This window comes from Clinocottus analis, unplaced genomic scaffold (assembly GCF_023055335.1).
Source record: "Clinocottus analis isolate CAN_PGR_092001 unplaced genomic scaffold, fCliAna1.0.p SCAF_3, whole genome shotgun sequence".
Taxonomy (NCBI): domain Eukaryota; kingdom Metazoa; phylum Chordata; class Actinopteri; order Perciformes; family Cottidae; genus Clinocottus; species Clinocottus analis.
The window spans coordinates 3,265,021-3,281,432 of record NW_027176042.1 but is presented as its reverse complement, the minus strand read 5'-3'; the positions used below and the strand labels follow the sequence as shown (position 1 = coordinate 3,281,432).

Here is a 16,412-nt window from a genome sequence, read left to right as displayed (position 1 = left end):
CAGAGATAAAGTAATCAAAGCTGTTCATTCAGGAACCAAAGTCTACATCAATTCATTAAATCATTTATTTATTTTTATTATGATCGTGAAGTCAGTGAAAACAATAAGTGTCACACAGTGATTTCTTTTTTAATGTTACCAGTTTTATTCAAAATTTAAAATTGGACAAGATCACTGGTTGCAGCTTACCAGACAAAGAATACATGCACTTTATTCATTAGTCCACATACCATGTAGCCCAAAGTCATTAAATTACTGGTTATCAAAGGAATGCTGAAAAATAAACTTATGTATTTAATTTCAAAGTAATGAATTGATTGAAAAGTAATGTTTTAACTTCCCATGAAGTTACAGTGACAACAGTAACAATTAGACATTTATCCAAACTAAAATGGCCTTTTTGCATCCATTTACAGACTATATAACCAGTTCATGCGTTGAATGCATGCTGTGAACCACGTGCCGCACTCGGTAAATTATTGTCTACACATCCTATGGTTCAGACTTTGCAGGATCTTATCAAAACCTGTTCTAATAACCACAATATTTATTACCCCAATGTATCAAAGGCTGCTACACCTCCTCCTTTCTCTGTGCATCGACTGTATAAAAGGCCAAACTTTGCTGCGGTTACTTGGGTCTCTGGTCTTGTCCCAAGGTGAGTTTACAATCAATTCCTCTAAGTTTTTACTTGTGATCATCTTGTGAATGGTTTATTTCTGCTGTTGTTTCATCCTTGACCCTGTTTCACTTTGTGTCTACTAGTATTCCATTGTTGTGAAAAGTGAATTCACGATGACCAGACTTACAATTCTAGCAGGTAATTATCTACATTTGGTGCTCCATTACTCTCCACTAACAGACTATACCATCTATAATGTTGTCATTCTGACTGTCCATACTGTCATTCTATTATGGGGTCTATTCTGTACACACAGCCTCTATTTCTATCAATTTCTATTTATATATGTCCGTCCGGTGAGAGAAATCCTGCCTGTGTTTCACTTCCTGTTTCTCTCCTTTTTTCCCAGCTAAAGGGTTTTTATATCTAAATTAAGGGCCCGAAGGAGTGAGGGTTTTGTATGATGTACGGATTGTGAAGCCACATGAGGCAAATTTCTTCTTTGTGGTATTGGGCTAAAGACATTAAATTGACTTGACTTAAAGAAACAGTGTGTAGCATTGAGGAGGATATAGGCTGAAATGAAATAGTGTCGTAATAAGTATGTTTTCTTTAGTTTAGAATCACCTAAAGTAACAGTAACTCAGAAAGGACAAACCAAGCACTGGCTTTAGGGAGGATCATTCACGTTTTCATGTGATTTCTGTAGTTCCTCTATGCATGTGGCACATAGGAGAAGGTTCTTATTGGTTGAGATCTGCAACCTTACAGCTACACTGGACCTTTGATTAATGTTTTGGTTGGTGCTTTTTTTTAAAAATCTGTTTCTTTTCTATTCTTTAGGCCTATGTTTGGTGATATGCCAGCTGGGTAAGTTGTAATACTTTTTATAACCTGGCAACATTTGATCTGGATTTTCATTTGAAATCACTGGACTCAATACTTCTTTGTTGTTCCTTTACTCCATCACAGGATCTGCCACCCAGATGGTGTGTTACTTCACCAACTGGTCCCAGTACAGACCTGGTTTGGGGAAGTACATGCCTCAAGATGTGGACCCCTTCCTGTGCACCACCCTGATCTACGCCTTCTCCATCATCAACAGTAACAACGAGCTGATTACCTATGAGTGGAATGATGACGTCCTCTACAAGTCTTTCAATGCCCTCAAGACCAAGTAAGTAACAATAGTTAAATGGCTAAGCTAGCACATTTAAGAGGCACATTCTTTCAGACAGAAAGCTACACATTCCCCAGTCTCATCCGTATCAGGAAACATGCCAAGTGTGTGTGTGTTAAAATAAACAGAGACAGTTCAATGAGAAGTCTGAATATAACTGTGAAACAGTAACTGATAAAGCGTGAATACGTTTGTCTTCCAACACTAAGCTAGCAGAGGCTCAGTGCCTTACACAAGGGGCAGGGTAATGCTTGCTGAAATTGTGACTTTGCTTAAAAAGCATTCAAGTACAGATATGTTCCCTACTGTAACTGTAAATACACTACTTGAGTCTGAATGACACACTTGGAGAAAGTGTGGTGGGAATGACCTATCCTCTGTGTTTCCAGAAATCCTCATCTGAGGACTCTTCTGGCTGTTGGTGGATGGAACTTTGGTTCAGCACAGTGAGTAACATTTCAAATCACATGCAGTAACCAAGACATTCTTGAAACATCCTGGAAGTTCAATGACGTGTTAACTGTCCCAAAATGGTGCTGAGATATAGTCTAAATATACTAGTATAGATTTAGGTTTTTTTTGGTAAATGGACCTGTACTTGGAGAGTGCTTTTCTAGTCTTCCGACCACTCAAAGCGCTTTAACACTAAATGACATCATTCACCCATTCACACACTGATGGGAGGAGCCACCATGCAAGGTGCCACATCAGTTTAATCAACCATTCATACACATTCATACTCCGTAGGCGCAGCTACGGGAGCAATTTAGGGTTAAGTGTCTTGCTCAAAGACGCATCAATATGGGCTAGCGGCGCCGGGGATCAACCACCAACCCTCTGATTGAAAGACAACCCCTGCTCACCACTGAGCCACAGTCACTTTTCTGAATGAAGAATTAGTGGATGCTAGCTTTAACATACAGCAGTAAGTCACTTGCAAATAGACAGCTAAATAGTGTGGTCTTCTAACTTTAACGCTTCTACTTAAAACTTCTTTCCATTTAATACAATTTCCAATATAAATCTGCGGTCAGGTGTTTTTCCCGAAAAGTTAAGGGCCAATGGCCAAACGCTGTTGGTCATCTATAACAAAAAGGGTTTTGTACCAAGTGTGAAAACATAACATTGTCTTCCTCACAGGTTCAGCATCATGGTGTCCTCTGCAGCCAACCGTCAGAAATTCATCCAGTCAACCATCAAATTCCTGAGGACTCATGGATTTGATGGTCTGGATCTGGACTGGGAGTACCCTGGATCTCGCGGAAGTCCCCCAGAGGACAAACAGAAGTTCACTCTGCTCTGCAGGGTGGGTACTCCTGCTTGAGTTTCTTGCTGTAATTCACTGCTACTGTTGTATGGTTTAGATCATATTGACTTCTTTCTTACTCACTCTTTGGTCTTTATTTGCAGGAGCTTGTTGCTGCATACGCAGCTGAGGCCAAGTCCACCCGCAATACTCAGCTCGTGGTAACTGCTGCAGTGTCTGCTGGAAAGGGAACCATTGATGCTGGATATGAGATTGCTGAGATTGCAAAGTGAGTGTGCTTTCATTGATGCATCTTAAGAGAGTAAACTGTTCTACAAAGTTGTATGAATTGAAAATGTCCTTTTCCCCCCGATCTCCAGGGAACTGGAATTCATCAATGTGATGACCTACGACTTTCATGGAACTTGGGAGAAGTTCACTGGACACAACAGCCCACTGTTCCGTGGATCCGAGGACCATGGTGATCTCATCTACTTCAACACGGTAAGTTGACATTGGGTACTGGAGATGAATATATACTTAAGGGTACCTAGCCCTTAATTTTATTTCACCTCTTCACCTCAAACTTTGTAGGACTATGCCATGAGGTACTGGAGAGACAAAGGCACGCCACTGGAGAAACTCAACATGGGATTTGCTACTTATGGTCGTACCTTCCGCCTGACATCAGAAAACACTGGCATTGGAGCCCCAGCTAGCGGTCCTGCAGCAGCCGGACCGTTCACACGTGAAGCTGGATTCTGGGCCTACTATGAGGTATAGTTTAGATGAGGCTTAATATGGTGTTCAGTATATCAGTTACAGTGGCATTTAATGGCGAGCTTGAAAGACAAAATAAATGTAAAGCTACACAGTCCTCATGATTTCTCTGGTCTAGATCTGTGGATTCATGAAGGGCACCACTCTTCAGTGGATTGAGGACCAGATGGTTCCCTATGCCTCCAAGAACAATGAGTGGGTGGGATTTGACACCAAGGAAAGCTATGAGACCAAGGTAGGTGGCATATCAGCTGTAGAATGTAACATGTTCATAACAAATCCAAAGTATTTACACAAGTTCATTTTTCTGTCTGCCCCCAATAGGTTCGCTACCTGCAGGAGCAGAAGTTTGGTGGTGCCTTTGTGTGGGCACTCGATTTGGATGATTTTGCAGGACGATTCTGCAACGAGGGGAACCATCCTCTGCTGAATCATCTCCGCAAACTTCTTAATATTGGTAAGTCCAAAGCATTTTCAAGCAGAAGTTTTGCTTTAAAGGTATTGGACTATGGTCAAGACAGATAATAATGTTTGACGTCTTTAGTGGTCTACTGATTAATAATTATTACCCCTACTATTATCTTTGGCTCTCATAGTAAACATTCCCAATGAGTTGATTCTAATAGTTTGTCTTATTTAAATCTGCATCAGGTATTTTTGTTACCAATATATTCTATATTATGGGCCTGTAAAGAGTGGATATCAAAGGGACATTTTACAGTCATTTGCCATATAAAAAAGATAAACATGCATGTTCAAACAGGTACTTTGCTTGTAAAACCACTTCTTACTGTAAGGCTTGAGAATGAGCCACCCTCTCTGTCATTTATTGGAGTAATAAAGTAATATACAGTGCTGTCTTGATTAGTCATTTAAATCATAGTTGAGTTAGAGAAAACATATTTCTTTGCTTCAAACCCCTTCCTCTCTTTTGTACCATTCAGAACTGCCCCCACTGCCCCCTACCTCCGCCCCCACCACCCCCAAACCTGGTGCTAGCACCACCGCCCGTCCAACCACCGCCACCACTGTCACCACCCACGCCCCAGGACCTGGCTTCTGCAACGGCAAACCCGACGGCCTGTACCCCCACCCCGAAGACAAGAACAGCTTCTACATGTGTGCTGGTGGCATCACCCACTTGAGAAGATGCGGATCTGGATCCATCTTTGATGACAGCTGCAAGTGCTGCGTTTGGCCCTGAGCGGAGACAATGTGGATTACAGCTGATGCCCAACTCAACTGCTAAATCCAATGTTATCTTCTGTGTATACAAACTTTACCTAAATTACTTATAATTAGTGTTGTATAGATATAATGTGGTTTATTTTTCGGTCAAATATGTAACATCCATTACAAATTGTAATCAAAAGCATTAAAGTACTTTGGTACACATTGTTTAGTTCTGGCTCGTCATTTCGATGATATGTATCACACATTGTGTGATACATATAGTTGTGTATCATGTTTCTAGCACTGGTGACAGAATGAGTATTAAAGTTGTTGTTACAATATCAAAACAATAATTGTCCTTACTATGCTGAGCAAAAACACAAATTTCTACCTATAAATATTTCCTACTGAGAACACTACTGTCATTTTAACACAACAACTGTGCAGGAATAAACACATTATGACATTTACAATTAGTTAATTAAGACGAATGAGTAAATATGATTAACAGTGCCCTATTTTTGAATCAGCTTTGAGTATTGAGCTTTAATAGCAACAAAAAAACTACAATGTGCATATCATGACAGGCCTAAGAAAATAACAGAGAAATGTTTTTGGGGAAGTAATCCAGCAACGACCACAAAACACCTTAAGTTGTGTCCTTAATGCTACACTTGTTACAGGAAATGATCCAAATTGAAATGTTGGTGGCCAGCGGCAGTGATGGGTCTTATGTCTTTCCGTCACTATATATAATATATATAATTATATATATATATATGTATATATATACATATATATATATATATATATATATATATATATATATATATATATATATATATATACATATATATACATATATATATGTATATATATGTACATATATATATATATATATATATATATATATATATATATATATATATATATATATATGCTTTGTCAGCTTCATTGGTGAGAAATCCAACACAGAACAGAACAGCAACTAGCTGATGTTAACGATGATAATAAAGAGAGAACATGTTATTTTAGTGTGGCTTTTTTCTTTAACGTGATGACGCCACTGGCTTACGCTCTTACGCGCCATTGAGCGCACAGAAACACCGCAATGCTTCCTGGGAAATTAAGTTCTATATAAACGTACAGCCTTGTTCACAGAAAGGTCTGACGATACGAAGTGTACTTCATTTCCCACAACTTCTGTCGCTGTACTTCCTGGTTAGATAACACGTAGTGTCACTTCTCAAAGAGAGCTTCTGAGTAGCAAACTAGCGACAAAACGACGACTTTGACTCACTTATTAGATACATGTACGATTATTGGACACTCGCGTTCATTAATTTCGTTGATGATGAAGTCGCAGCCGCGCGTGTCGCTGTGTTTGGCCTCATATGTAGGCTAATCTATGTTACCGAGCTAATATTGGCATGACTAGTTAGCAAGTAATTGTGTTGTTTACAAAATTTTGTCAAGATGTATACTTTATTATCTGGATTATATAAGTACATGTTCCAAAAGGAGGAATTCTGTGTTTTGATCCTGGGACTGGACAACGCTGGGAAAACGGTAAATGAGTTTTTTATATATATATATAAAAAACAATTACAACAGGGTTAACGTTAACTCGTTCGTCCACACTGACAGCATTGTCGATTACAACATTACATATGTTGTATTGCTTTCACATATGTCACATAGGGATGAAATCAGCACAACATATATAGCAACACAATAGTAACTATGTAGTTGTGTCAGCTGTCAGTCTGGTTTTCTTTGAGTGAGAGGACTGCGGCCAAGTGAGCCGTCGTTTGCAAAAACCCGAATGCGATGAAGCCGGTTTGGTGGTGTTGCGCGTCTATTAGTGTAACTACGGTACCGGTGCGTGAAGGGGGTCAAAAAGAGGGTTTTATACCTAACCCGGAAGTTATCATCTCACTGGTCCCCCTCACAAAAAGTACATTGAGATGTTTCCATTGCATTTTGGATTTTTGCAGAAAATAAACTTAAGTTTGTTCAGCAAGATTATTTTTTACCAATAAACAGCACGTTTATGATTGAAGTGTCATTTGACATAAAGTATTTGAAGTTAATGAAAGAAAATAACTAATATTACACCAAGGTTGCCTGACATCACCAGTAAGCTAATAAAGCGGACTAGTACGATGACATTTAGGCTCATTTCGCACCCACCTTTTCTATGACACAGAAAAGACTCAAAATGTTAGTTTGTTATTGACTGATGTATTTCATGTCGTAGAACGTAAATTTAAAATGTCATACTTTTGTATTAACCACACATATTTGGGCTATCTAACCAAGACTCGTCCAGAAAACCAATGTTGATTCCTCATTGGTACGGAAGCGGGTAAACTAGCACTGAGCTACTGCAGAGATGGTTTGCGCCTCCTGAAATATGTGACTAAGCGTAATGCACTGTGGACGTTGCAGGAGTTTGATTGGACATCAGCACCGGGATATTGCTTTTAAATTAAATTGTCATCGCCTCAAATCCCAAATTTGCCTCAGAGGGTTTTAAAAGTGCCACACATACAACACTCACTGATCCAGGACTCTCCCATTAGAACAGGAAAACTCTCCCAAAAAAAACTTTAACAGGGAGAAATAAGAGGAGGGACCCTCTATCAGGACGAACAGAAGTGTGATAGATGTCATGTGTTTTCTGGAGAAGTACCCCACATCGTGTTGTAACAACAACCACCTTATTAATCCTTGGCACCGGAGCTCCATCTTGCTATCCAACTCTTCCATATTTTTTCTCCAGCCATGAAGTTGTGTTTGGGCGACCCTTTATGGAACTATTGAATCACTTCTAGGAAGTAAATCAATAACCCCTTGACCAACTTAAAAAAGAAACTGCAGGTCCAAATCTCAAAGAAACAACGCGCTCCTGCTCAATACACCACAGAGCTATGTTTGTCTGGCGCGCATAAGAGGTTCACCAACCCGCACATGATGCATAGGCGCATTGCAGCAGGAGCATAACTCAGGCTGAACTCATCTCCAGGTATTAGGACTCATTGCTACAGCACTCAGCTGTGTAAAGACTCTGGTTGAAAAGCCACGCAGTGACTCCTAATGAAACAAAACACAAGCCAAACTCTTTCAGTTGCTGTGTGGCACCAACTGCATGAAGCAGACGTGAGCTACGTGAAACCGTCGGTGCCATAGGACCTCGGTTGCTCTTGCAGCTGAGCTGTTTTCCTTTCGAGCGGATTTTCAATGGATATTTGCAGTGAAGGTGGATTTATTTAGCTTCCTTAAAAAAAAGGCCTCCTTCAGTACAATGACTTCACGTTTTATACAACACATTAAAAAGTAATATCTATCTACGAAACCATTTTACATTTTTAGGAAGCTTCTCTAAAAGCCTGCCATTTTATGATAACCATGATTTAATTTGACATGGTGTGTGGAACGTGAGAAATCACTGTAAGTCCTTTTTGGCCATTCCCAGCACCGGTACCGTAATTTTGTAAATCGACGGGCAACAAATATGTTGCAAATTATTTTGAGGTACAAATAAATGAGTATGTATACGTAAAACATATTTTCATAAAATAAGCTAATTCCTAACTTTTTGTTATCAGAATGTTTTTATTTATGTCATGCGTCACATTTATTTATGGAACTTCAACTTATCCTTTAATTGGGACGACTAGCATTTACTTTGGAATGGTTTAAATGGTATTTCAGGAGGATTTTTGGTGGTGAAAACTGATCAACTACTGTATGCCTGTTAGCCTCCGCCAGATCATGTGAGTCATTGAATATGAACATGAATCGTCTGTTCATCTCACTGCTGCCTCTCTTTGCAGACCTTTCTGGAACAAACCAAAACAAAGTTCAGCAAGAACTATAAGGGAATGAATTTATCAAAGATCACAACCACAGTTGGCCTGAACAGTAAGTGAACGTTTCAGTACTTTATGTCTTCAGCGATGGGCTTGTTACTCCTGGAACACTTTTCTTTAAAGGTGAACTTTGTCAGCAAAAGCTTAACAAAAAAATACATCTTGAAACATCGCAAAAAGGTGCAAAATTAACCTTTTTTTTATTTTTACAAGAAATAGTCAATATGTGCTTGTTATTATCAATTTAGACAACGTAATTGTGCATCAGCTGACATTGCTTGTCTAACAACTGACAGTATGTGTGTCATTCCTCCTGCTGCTCCGCAGTACAATTGTTCTTCTTAATCTCCCTCACAGTTGGCACAATCGATGTGGGAAAAGCTCGTCTGATGTTCTGGGACCTGGGAGGTCAAGATGAGCTCCAGTCTCTGTGGGACAAAGTGAGTGAAGGGTGAAACGGTGACAGTATCCTCACCGGCCTCGCGCTGACAAGATGCATGTTGTTTAAAATAAAAACGGGTTCTACCTTTTCTACCACGCAACTTCCCAAATCCAGATCAAACTGAATGCATGATGTTAAGTGATCGGTTTAAAAAAACGTGCAACTACAATGCATTAATATCGTAAGGCTACTATATGGCCACAGTTAAGAAAAAAGATAATTGGAGATATTGAGAAGCAGACGTATTACAAGAACAAAGTCCAAAATGTATGGCTCCAAAAAAACTCTTTTGAGGATGAAGTCCAAATTGTACAATACGTTAACCAGATGAGAGCAGGCGGTCACCTCTCATGTGTCGAAAGAGGAGTGGGAGGACCTGAAGTTTCACCAATAAACTCTCTTCATCTAACTAGCAGTATACTGATTGTGAAATTCTGATGCCGATGTTGTTGTAACTAAAAATATCTGAGCTGTTTTCAAATCATCCAGCAGTTTATCCTCACAAATAGATTACCAACGCAACAGTTAGCTTACGCAAAACTGCCAGTAACCCTAACAGCCACTGGCGTCGGCGAATACCATCTTATTTGCTGACTGGGTGATGGCAGTCATCAAGGCCCTGTCTTAAACTTTAGGGTGTTGAAATGAAGCCAACTAGAAGATGGGAATTGTACAACCAGATGTTTTGGAGCAGCATGACTTAGTTGGTTTTCTCCAATGATTTGTTATTGTTACATCTTTATTGTCTAAATATCATGACATTAATGGATACATTGTACAACCTTTTTTGTTTTTCTTCTGATCACATTATGAACTAAAACTCAGTAGGCATGTCATGAATATAGTTTTTTCAAAAAGTCAGCACAGCATCAGGCCGATTGATCCAGTAGTATGTAATATGAGCCATGGACAAACACACCGGTGCACACATCACCGAGCACATGACCACCCCCACAGTACGGCGTGAGAGTTTAGACTTGGAATCTGCCAAAAGCCACCTCGAGGGTTTCATTATTGTTTTGGCGACATGTTGGTTATTTTTGTCCCAGGAGGCTGCTCTGATTCTATTTTTCATATGCATGTCCAGTATTATGCCGAGTCCCATGGAGTCATCTACGTGATCGATTCAACGGATGAGGAACGCCTGTCTGAATCAAAGGAGGCCTTCGGTGAGTGGCGTTCCTCTATTATTTTCAAACATAATGGGATCGTTGCCGACGGGCTTGAGTTTAATTTGGCTTCTCAACCAACACGTAGATCAGCTCCAGTGTTGCAGAGCAGATTACTTGAATGCAAATCGACACTCAACGTCACACCATGAGGTGCTTTATTGTGTGTTGTGTTTGCAAAGTGTTGAATCAATCCTGTGACTGTGGTCTCCTCCAGAGAAAATGATCAGCAGCGAGATGTTAGACGGGGTCCCGCTTCTCGTGTTGGCCAACAAGCAGGATGTGCCGGTAACTGTGTGATCTTTTTAACCCCCTGAGACCCTGTTCAGATCAATGCAGGACTTCTTTCAAACCTAAACCACCGTTTTATTCACAACCTGGTTTGATTCATGTAACATTCTCTGGTTCCATCTTTTCCACTTGCTGCTTCTTGCTCTTTTTTTTATTTCATTGTAAATTCAAAATCGTATGTTTTTAACTGTTTGTTGGACCGTACAAGCAATTGAAAGGCTGTAATTTTCAAACTATATTCAAGAGGATTGTTTTTCTTTATAGTGTTTCTGTTGAAGCGTGCAGTCTCGTCATATTTGTTCTCTGTTCTCAGGACTGTTTGTCAGTGCCAGACATTAAAACAGCCTTCAGTGACTCCGCCCCGAAGATCGGCAAGAGAGATTGTTTAGTCCAGCCTTGTACCGCCCTGACAGGGTAAGTCTGCTACTGTGTTTACTGTGTGTCGCGACTGTGGCTCAGGGTCGTCAATCAGAGGATCAACAATTCAATCCCCGGCTCAGCAAGTCCATGACGACGTGTCCATCGGCAAAACACTTGACCCCTTGACCCCATGCCCACCTACAAGGTGGGCATGGTAGGTCTCTTTCATGGTAGCTCCTCCCATCAGTGTGTGAATTGGCAAATGATGACATGTAGTGTTGAAGAGCTTTGAGTGGTTGGAAGACTAGAAAGTACAGTCCATTTACTCTCAGTGTGTGCATCAACACCTGTCAAATATAATTATATATACAAAATACAGTCCAGTAACTCTGTGAGGAACACTTTCTGTGTGAAGCTCATGATGTTCACTGTTCAGAAGCTGCTCAAAGTTGGTGTTTGTTGTCATGCTAGTTAAAATGCTTGTAGTCATGATAATACCCACAAGTCTTAATGGACCCTTCCTAAGTCCCGCCTCTTTTTTTGCTCTGAGCTCTGTTAACTGCTGAGCGAGCTTGGAACCCGGCAGAACCTCAGTTCCCCTTTCCTGTTATACTCATTCATGCAACGCCTGTTCAAAGCTAACATCACAATCTTCACGCACATTACATTGTATGCATTTTACGTTAGCTACTGTTTGCAAAAACGCCAGCTAACGTTAGAGGGATTAAAGGAAAAGGACAGACTGCATACAGACACAAAATCAAATGTTTCCATGTCGATATATTCCAAAGTAAAAGTACCATGTTTGTACATTGAAAAGCTGCATTTCTGAATACCTGTGGTGCTAGAAGTGACTGATGCCTTCATGTTCAGCTGCATCTGTTCAGTTTGGGTATGGCCTGCTGTGCACGTACCGCTGTATCACACCACGAGGCCTTGATGGAAGCTCTCTTCCCTTCTTGTGTACTTGGTCGTGAGCAATAAGTAGTGAGTGACTTCTTTGTTTTGACACACAGGGATGGAGTGAACGAAGGCATCGATTGGATGGTGAAGTGTGTGGTGCGAAACATCCACCGGCCGCCCAGACAGAAGGACATCACGTAGGAAAGCTCCAGCTTCTGCTTCCTCTGACTTTGGACTGCGAGGTCCTCCTTGAGGACATTCCACGTGAACCCCGGAGCGAGTCCCCTCTCCTCTCTCCTCGTGCTTTGCTGTGACTTTGAACAGTTTGGATTTTGTCTTTTAGGGCTTCATTACAGACAGTGTCACAGTTTTTTTTTTTATTTTATTCTGTTTTATGATCACAAAGCATCATTTTAGATGTGCTTTGAATGGACTCTGACTTGGTACACTGTTTGAAGCGGTGTCATGACTTCTCCTGTTTGGACAGCGGTCTCAGTCTGTGGAGCTGGCTGAAGCAAAGAAGCATCGGTTCTCATGTGAAATATACAAATCGGCAACGTGGAGGGTGTTCGGTTTGTTCACGGTATCAGATCAATATTTAGCTCACATGTTTAAGTTAAATGTGCATCCTCCAGACTTCATGTATCAGTAAATATCAAGGATCCTGCAGCTATTGTGTTATTGAGAACAGGAACCTCTTTTCAGGCCTCTGGTTGAGCCGCTTCCTGCTGCTAACCACAGAAATAGAATCGGATCAGAACGGACATGGGAAGGTTTTCCGTGGTCATGTGACTGGGTCAAAGAGAAATTGGACATTGTTGTTATGGTGAAGAAAACAAAAAGACACATGATATTTCTCTTTGACTTTAAGGTTTGAACTCTCCAATCTGCACACTGCCGCCTCGGCGTTCACTACTTTTCTCACTTCACCAGTTGTCATGTCGTCGCTGACTCCTCATCACGTTTTTGGCTCGATGTAACTATCACACGATGTCATGATGTGAGATTTTATCATGCATTTTACTTTGACGGGGTTTCCTGTGGCAGCTGTGTCGTGTGGAGAGTTCAACTCCAAATAATGTGAGCTAAAATAGTTTGAGTCCAACTCTCCATAAAAAGGAGAAGAAACTATGAACTTTTTTTTATACTCTCTTTTTCTGGTTGCATAATTTTACTGGTAGCACAATGCAGCTTATTGGAGCTCCACACTGAAGGGTCGACCGATAACTGGCCCGAAAGGCCGATAGCGTTGCGTTCTGTGGGGAGAATAAAAGTGGACACGGCTCAGATATGACATGAATACCTCTTGTTGCTTGTTGGCTGTTCCCTAAAGTTCTCTCACTCTGTCACCAGAACAATGCAGTGGAGGTTTTTTCATAAAGTGTAGAATTACTCTAGCAACCTTTTTTTTTTTTTAAAGTTTCTTTATGTTCCCCGTATATCCTTTGACTCCTGTAAAAGATTTATTGTTTGATCAAAACGGAAATGACTGACTGTTTATAATCTGACACTACAGCTGGGTGACCGGGCAGGTTCTCTGTCAGAGGAACCCTGTTGCATCACTTTATACATGATGGGGAACTTGGGATCTATGACCTCGTTATGAAAATGACGGCGTCATCTGTCAGACACATATACGGTCGATGAAAATAATAAACTTCTAATTTCAAAGACACACAATTTAATGTCTTTGTGGTCCCACTCGACATGTAGGAATGAGCACAAAGGGGTTCAAAGTAACACCGCTATACTGTAACCAGGGGTGGCCCACAGGAAGTGGTGTGTGTGTGTACAGTGTCGTTATATTGGACTCCCCAAATCACAAGTATGATCTAGCGTCATGCTGGACTATTCACTGACTAACTGTACTTTGTTTTTATGCCGATTCTTATTGATTTATCTGTAAATAATAATCTATCAAATAAGTCCAAACTACAAAAGACCGAGTGCCATTGGCTTCAGTTCCATTCACCTGTATTCATTCTCCAGGTTTGTGGACAGATCCAACACGTCTCCTCTGATTGTTAAAAACAAAGTCGAGGACCACCTTCACAATTCCATAAGAAAAAACTAATGCCAAAAAATAAATAAACTGGGCTGTAAATATGAGTTATGTGCCCTTATCCCGCTGTGATGGCTAGAATACATATTCTGCTTACCATCGCTGCCTGCCATTATGGGTGCATGTTTATTACATTCAGGGTCATATTTCCTCACCATGCGCTTTGCAGCGTTCTCTTCCACATCACGCCTTCATTTCTGAAAACGCACTTTATGTCACTCCATCCGAGTCACAGGAACAGTAGCGAGCTAACGGTGCCAAAACGTCTCTATCTGATTTTTTTTTTTTATTATTATTTTTGATTTCTAACCATTTGTCAGTACCTCTGGGGCCCACTAGATGGCTCTCTGAGAACCAGCAGTGTTGGAGAATAGCTGCTCTTTCAGGTTTAGCAAGTCTAACTGGAAAAAATCTCAAGAATGCTTAAGGATATTTCTGTAGATAATCATACTATAATAACTATACAGATGCTAGACATTGCCTATAAACAGTTCAAAATATTATTTAAAGGAGACAAAATGTCTGAATGTGAAATGTGCCTGAAGGCCTTTACACTAAATGACACCACAATGTGAATACTCACCTGTGAATAATATGTCTAGAACGTGTGGAGAGAAAGACGACACAGCATCCATGATGTTGGTTAATAATATTTAAATAGAGACACAACAGGATTGTTTAATGCATTTGTTTGTAGTGTGAAAGCTCAGAAAGACTGACCTCGTTCCAAGAAGACAAAGATCACACTGCTTTTGGGAACATTCGGGACCTGCGTGAAAGAACTCGTGACCAAATCAACAGTTTTGTATTGACGTTTGAATAATAGGCCCTCGTTGTGAAAAGGCCTCAGTCACATTTTTTTACAGATCTTAGACTTACGTGCACTTTTTTCTCCCACCACGACCTCTTAGCGGGCATTTACTCGATGGAGGCACGTTAAGACTTCCGCCACAGGAATAATTATAGCGCTGCCTCTCAGAGCGCATCACATTAACTGGATATTTCATAATCCTGTCCGTCACGATGACCAACAACGAGGAAGACTAACACAACCACTGCTGACACCACAGGAAACTATTTAGGTTTGGCAACAAAACTACTTTTGTGAAGAGAAAAGAAAGAATCATGATTTGGATTTTAAAATAGTTAAGTATCGTACATGAATTAAAATAATGCAATATTGCCTTTGGTTTCATGCAAGACTCCCTCTCTCTCTCTCTCTCTCTCTCTCTCTCTCTCTCTCTCTCTCTCTCTCTCTCTCTCTCTCTCTCTCTCTCTCCCCTGACTTCACTTCATCTCACAGATTAATATTAATGCTGTTTGTCTTCCAGTATTTAGGAAACTCCTCACACATACCAATACGAACTAGCAATGGCTGTTCAACAAAGTAAATGAAGTGTACCCTTTTATATTTATTAAATACAACTTAATGTCTGGTTTCAGGTCAAACACACAAAAAAGAAAACGTAAAAGAAAGCCATTGCTCTTCATAACAATAATAATAAGCTGATTTAAGAATTGAAGCGATGGTTGAAAGGACGGTTCTGTCATGGTGGTCATCGCATTTGGAAAGACATCCATGGAGCTTGTTATTAAGTAGAGCACTTAGAATTATTATTATGACATGAAAAATAATGTAACCAACACAAAAAAATATGTATTATCTATGCTTCGTTAAATAACAGCCTCTTACTGAAATATACAATACAATATATGCATTATGACCAATGTCCTAATGACTGTCATACTCTTCCAGTAGTCTGCTTTTCACCCGTCAGCGGTTTAAGATGCTGATGCTTCTCTGTCACACGCCTGAGATGTCCAAGTCTCCTCTGAGTTATGTGAACAATCAATACTGTTTTGAGTGCTGTGATATATGATTAATCAACATTATTAACACTGCAATAATTCAGCCTGGCGTCATCAATAGAGAAATAAACACTCAATGGACTTGTAAGATTTTTTGAAAGGGTGTAATAAAATGTCCACTTGTACCGTGGGAAGCTCATCCTGCCGACGTCACTGAGGAACACTGAATATTTAAACCGCAGGAGATGATCTCAGCATGTCTTCAGGGCGACTCAGGCCGGTCAATAACATTGATCCACTTACAAGAAGTGGCCTATGGCAGAGTCATCCTCCTCCTGACCTTTGACCCCTGAGCCCCTCCCTGCAAACCCTCTTGCAGCGGCTCCCTCCTCCTCCAACCACGAGAAGCTTGACCGCCCCCTGGTGTTCAGACTGATCTGCAGCTTTGTAGGCGAAAATATCTGGCAGAAAAAGTTTGAGAACCACCGTGTTAAAACAAC

General features: G+C 40.5%; 2 protein-coding genes across 2 annotated transcripts; both read left to right on the top strand.

Moving 5' to 3' along the window:
• Window positions 1-795: 795 nt before the first annotated feature.
• LOC137796116 (acidic mammalian chitinase-like) lies at window positions 796-5,032 on the top strand. Its single transcript, XM_068593809.1, has 11 exons — window positions 796-820; window positions 1,466-1,492; window positions 1,595-1,799; window positions 2,192-2,248; window positions 2,943-3,108; window positions 3,213-3,337; window positions 3,429-3,552; window positions 3,643-3,825; window positions 3,947-4,063; window positions 4,153-4,285; window positions 4,773-5,032. The coding sequence occupies exons 1-11, from the start codon at window positions 796-798 to the stop codon at window positions 5,030-5,032; spliced, it is 1,422 nt and encodes a 473-aa protein (XP_068449910.1).
• Window positions 5,033-6,231: 1,199 nt separating this feature from the next.
• arfrp1 (ADP-ribosylation factor related protein 1) lies at window positions 6,232-14,085 on the top strand. Its single transcript, XM_068595320.1, has 7 exons — window positions 6,232-6,570; window positions 8,841-8,928; window positions 9,234-9,316; window positions 10,406-10,487; window positions 10,705-10,775; window positions 11,092-11,192; window positions 12,155-14,085. Exons 1-7 carry the CDS (start codon window positions 6,478-6,480, stop codon window positions 12,240-12,242), a joined length of 606 nt encoding a protein of 201 aa, XP_068451421.1. The 5' UTR covers window positions 6,232-6,477; the 3' UTR covers window positions 12,243-14,085.
• Window positions 14,086-16,412: the final 2,327 nt, after the last annotated feature.

Bases quoted from the DNA above. Each gene is read 5' to 3' on its own strand.
- LOC137796116 (XM_068593809.1), top strand. From the start codon at position 796: ATGACCAGACTTACAATTCTAGCAG. The intron at 3,553-3,642 runs GTAAGTTGACAT...CAAACTTTGTAG, and splicing joins ATCTCATCTACTTCAACACG to GACTATGCCATGAGGTACTG. The intron at 4,064-4,152 runs GTAGGTGGCATA...TGCCCCCAATAG, and splicing joins AGGAAAGCTATGAGACCAAG to GTTCGCTACCTGCAGGAGCA.
- arfrp1 (XM_068595320.1), top strand. From the start codon at position 6,478: ATGTATACTTTATTATCTGGATTATATAAGTACATGTTCCAAAAGGAG. The intron at 10,776-11,091 runs GTAACTGTGTGA...CTCTGTTCTCAG, and splicing joins CCAACAAGCAGGATGTGCCG to GACTGTTTGTCAGTGCCAGA. The intron at 11,193-12,154 runs GTAAGTCTGCTA...TTTGACACACAG, and splicing joins CCTTGTACCGCCCTGACAGG to GGATGGAGTGAACGAAGGCA.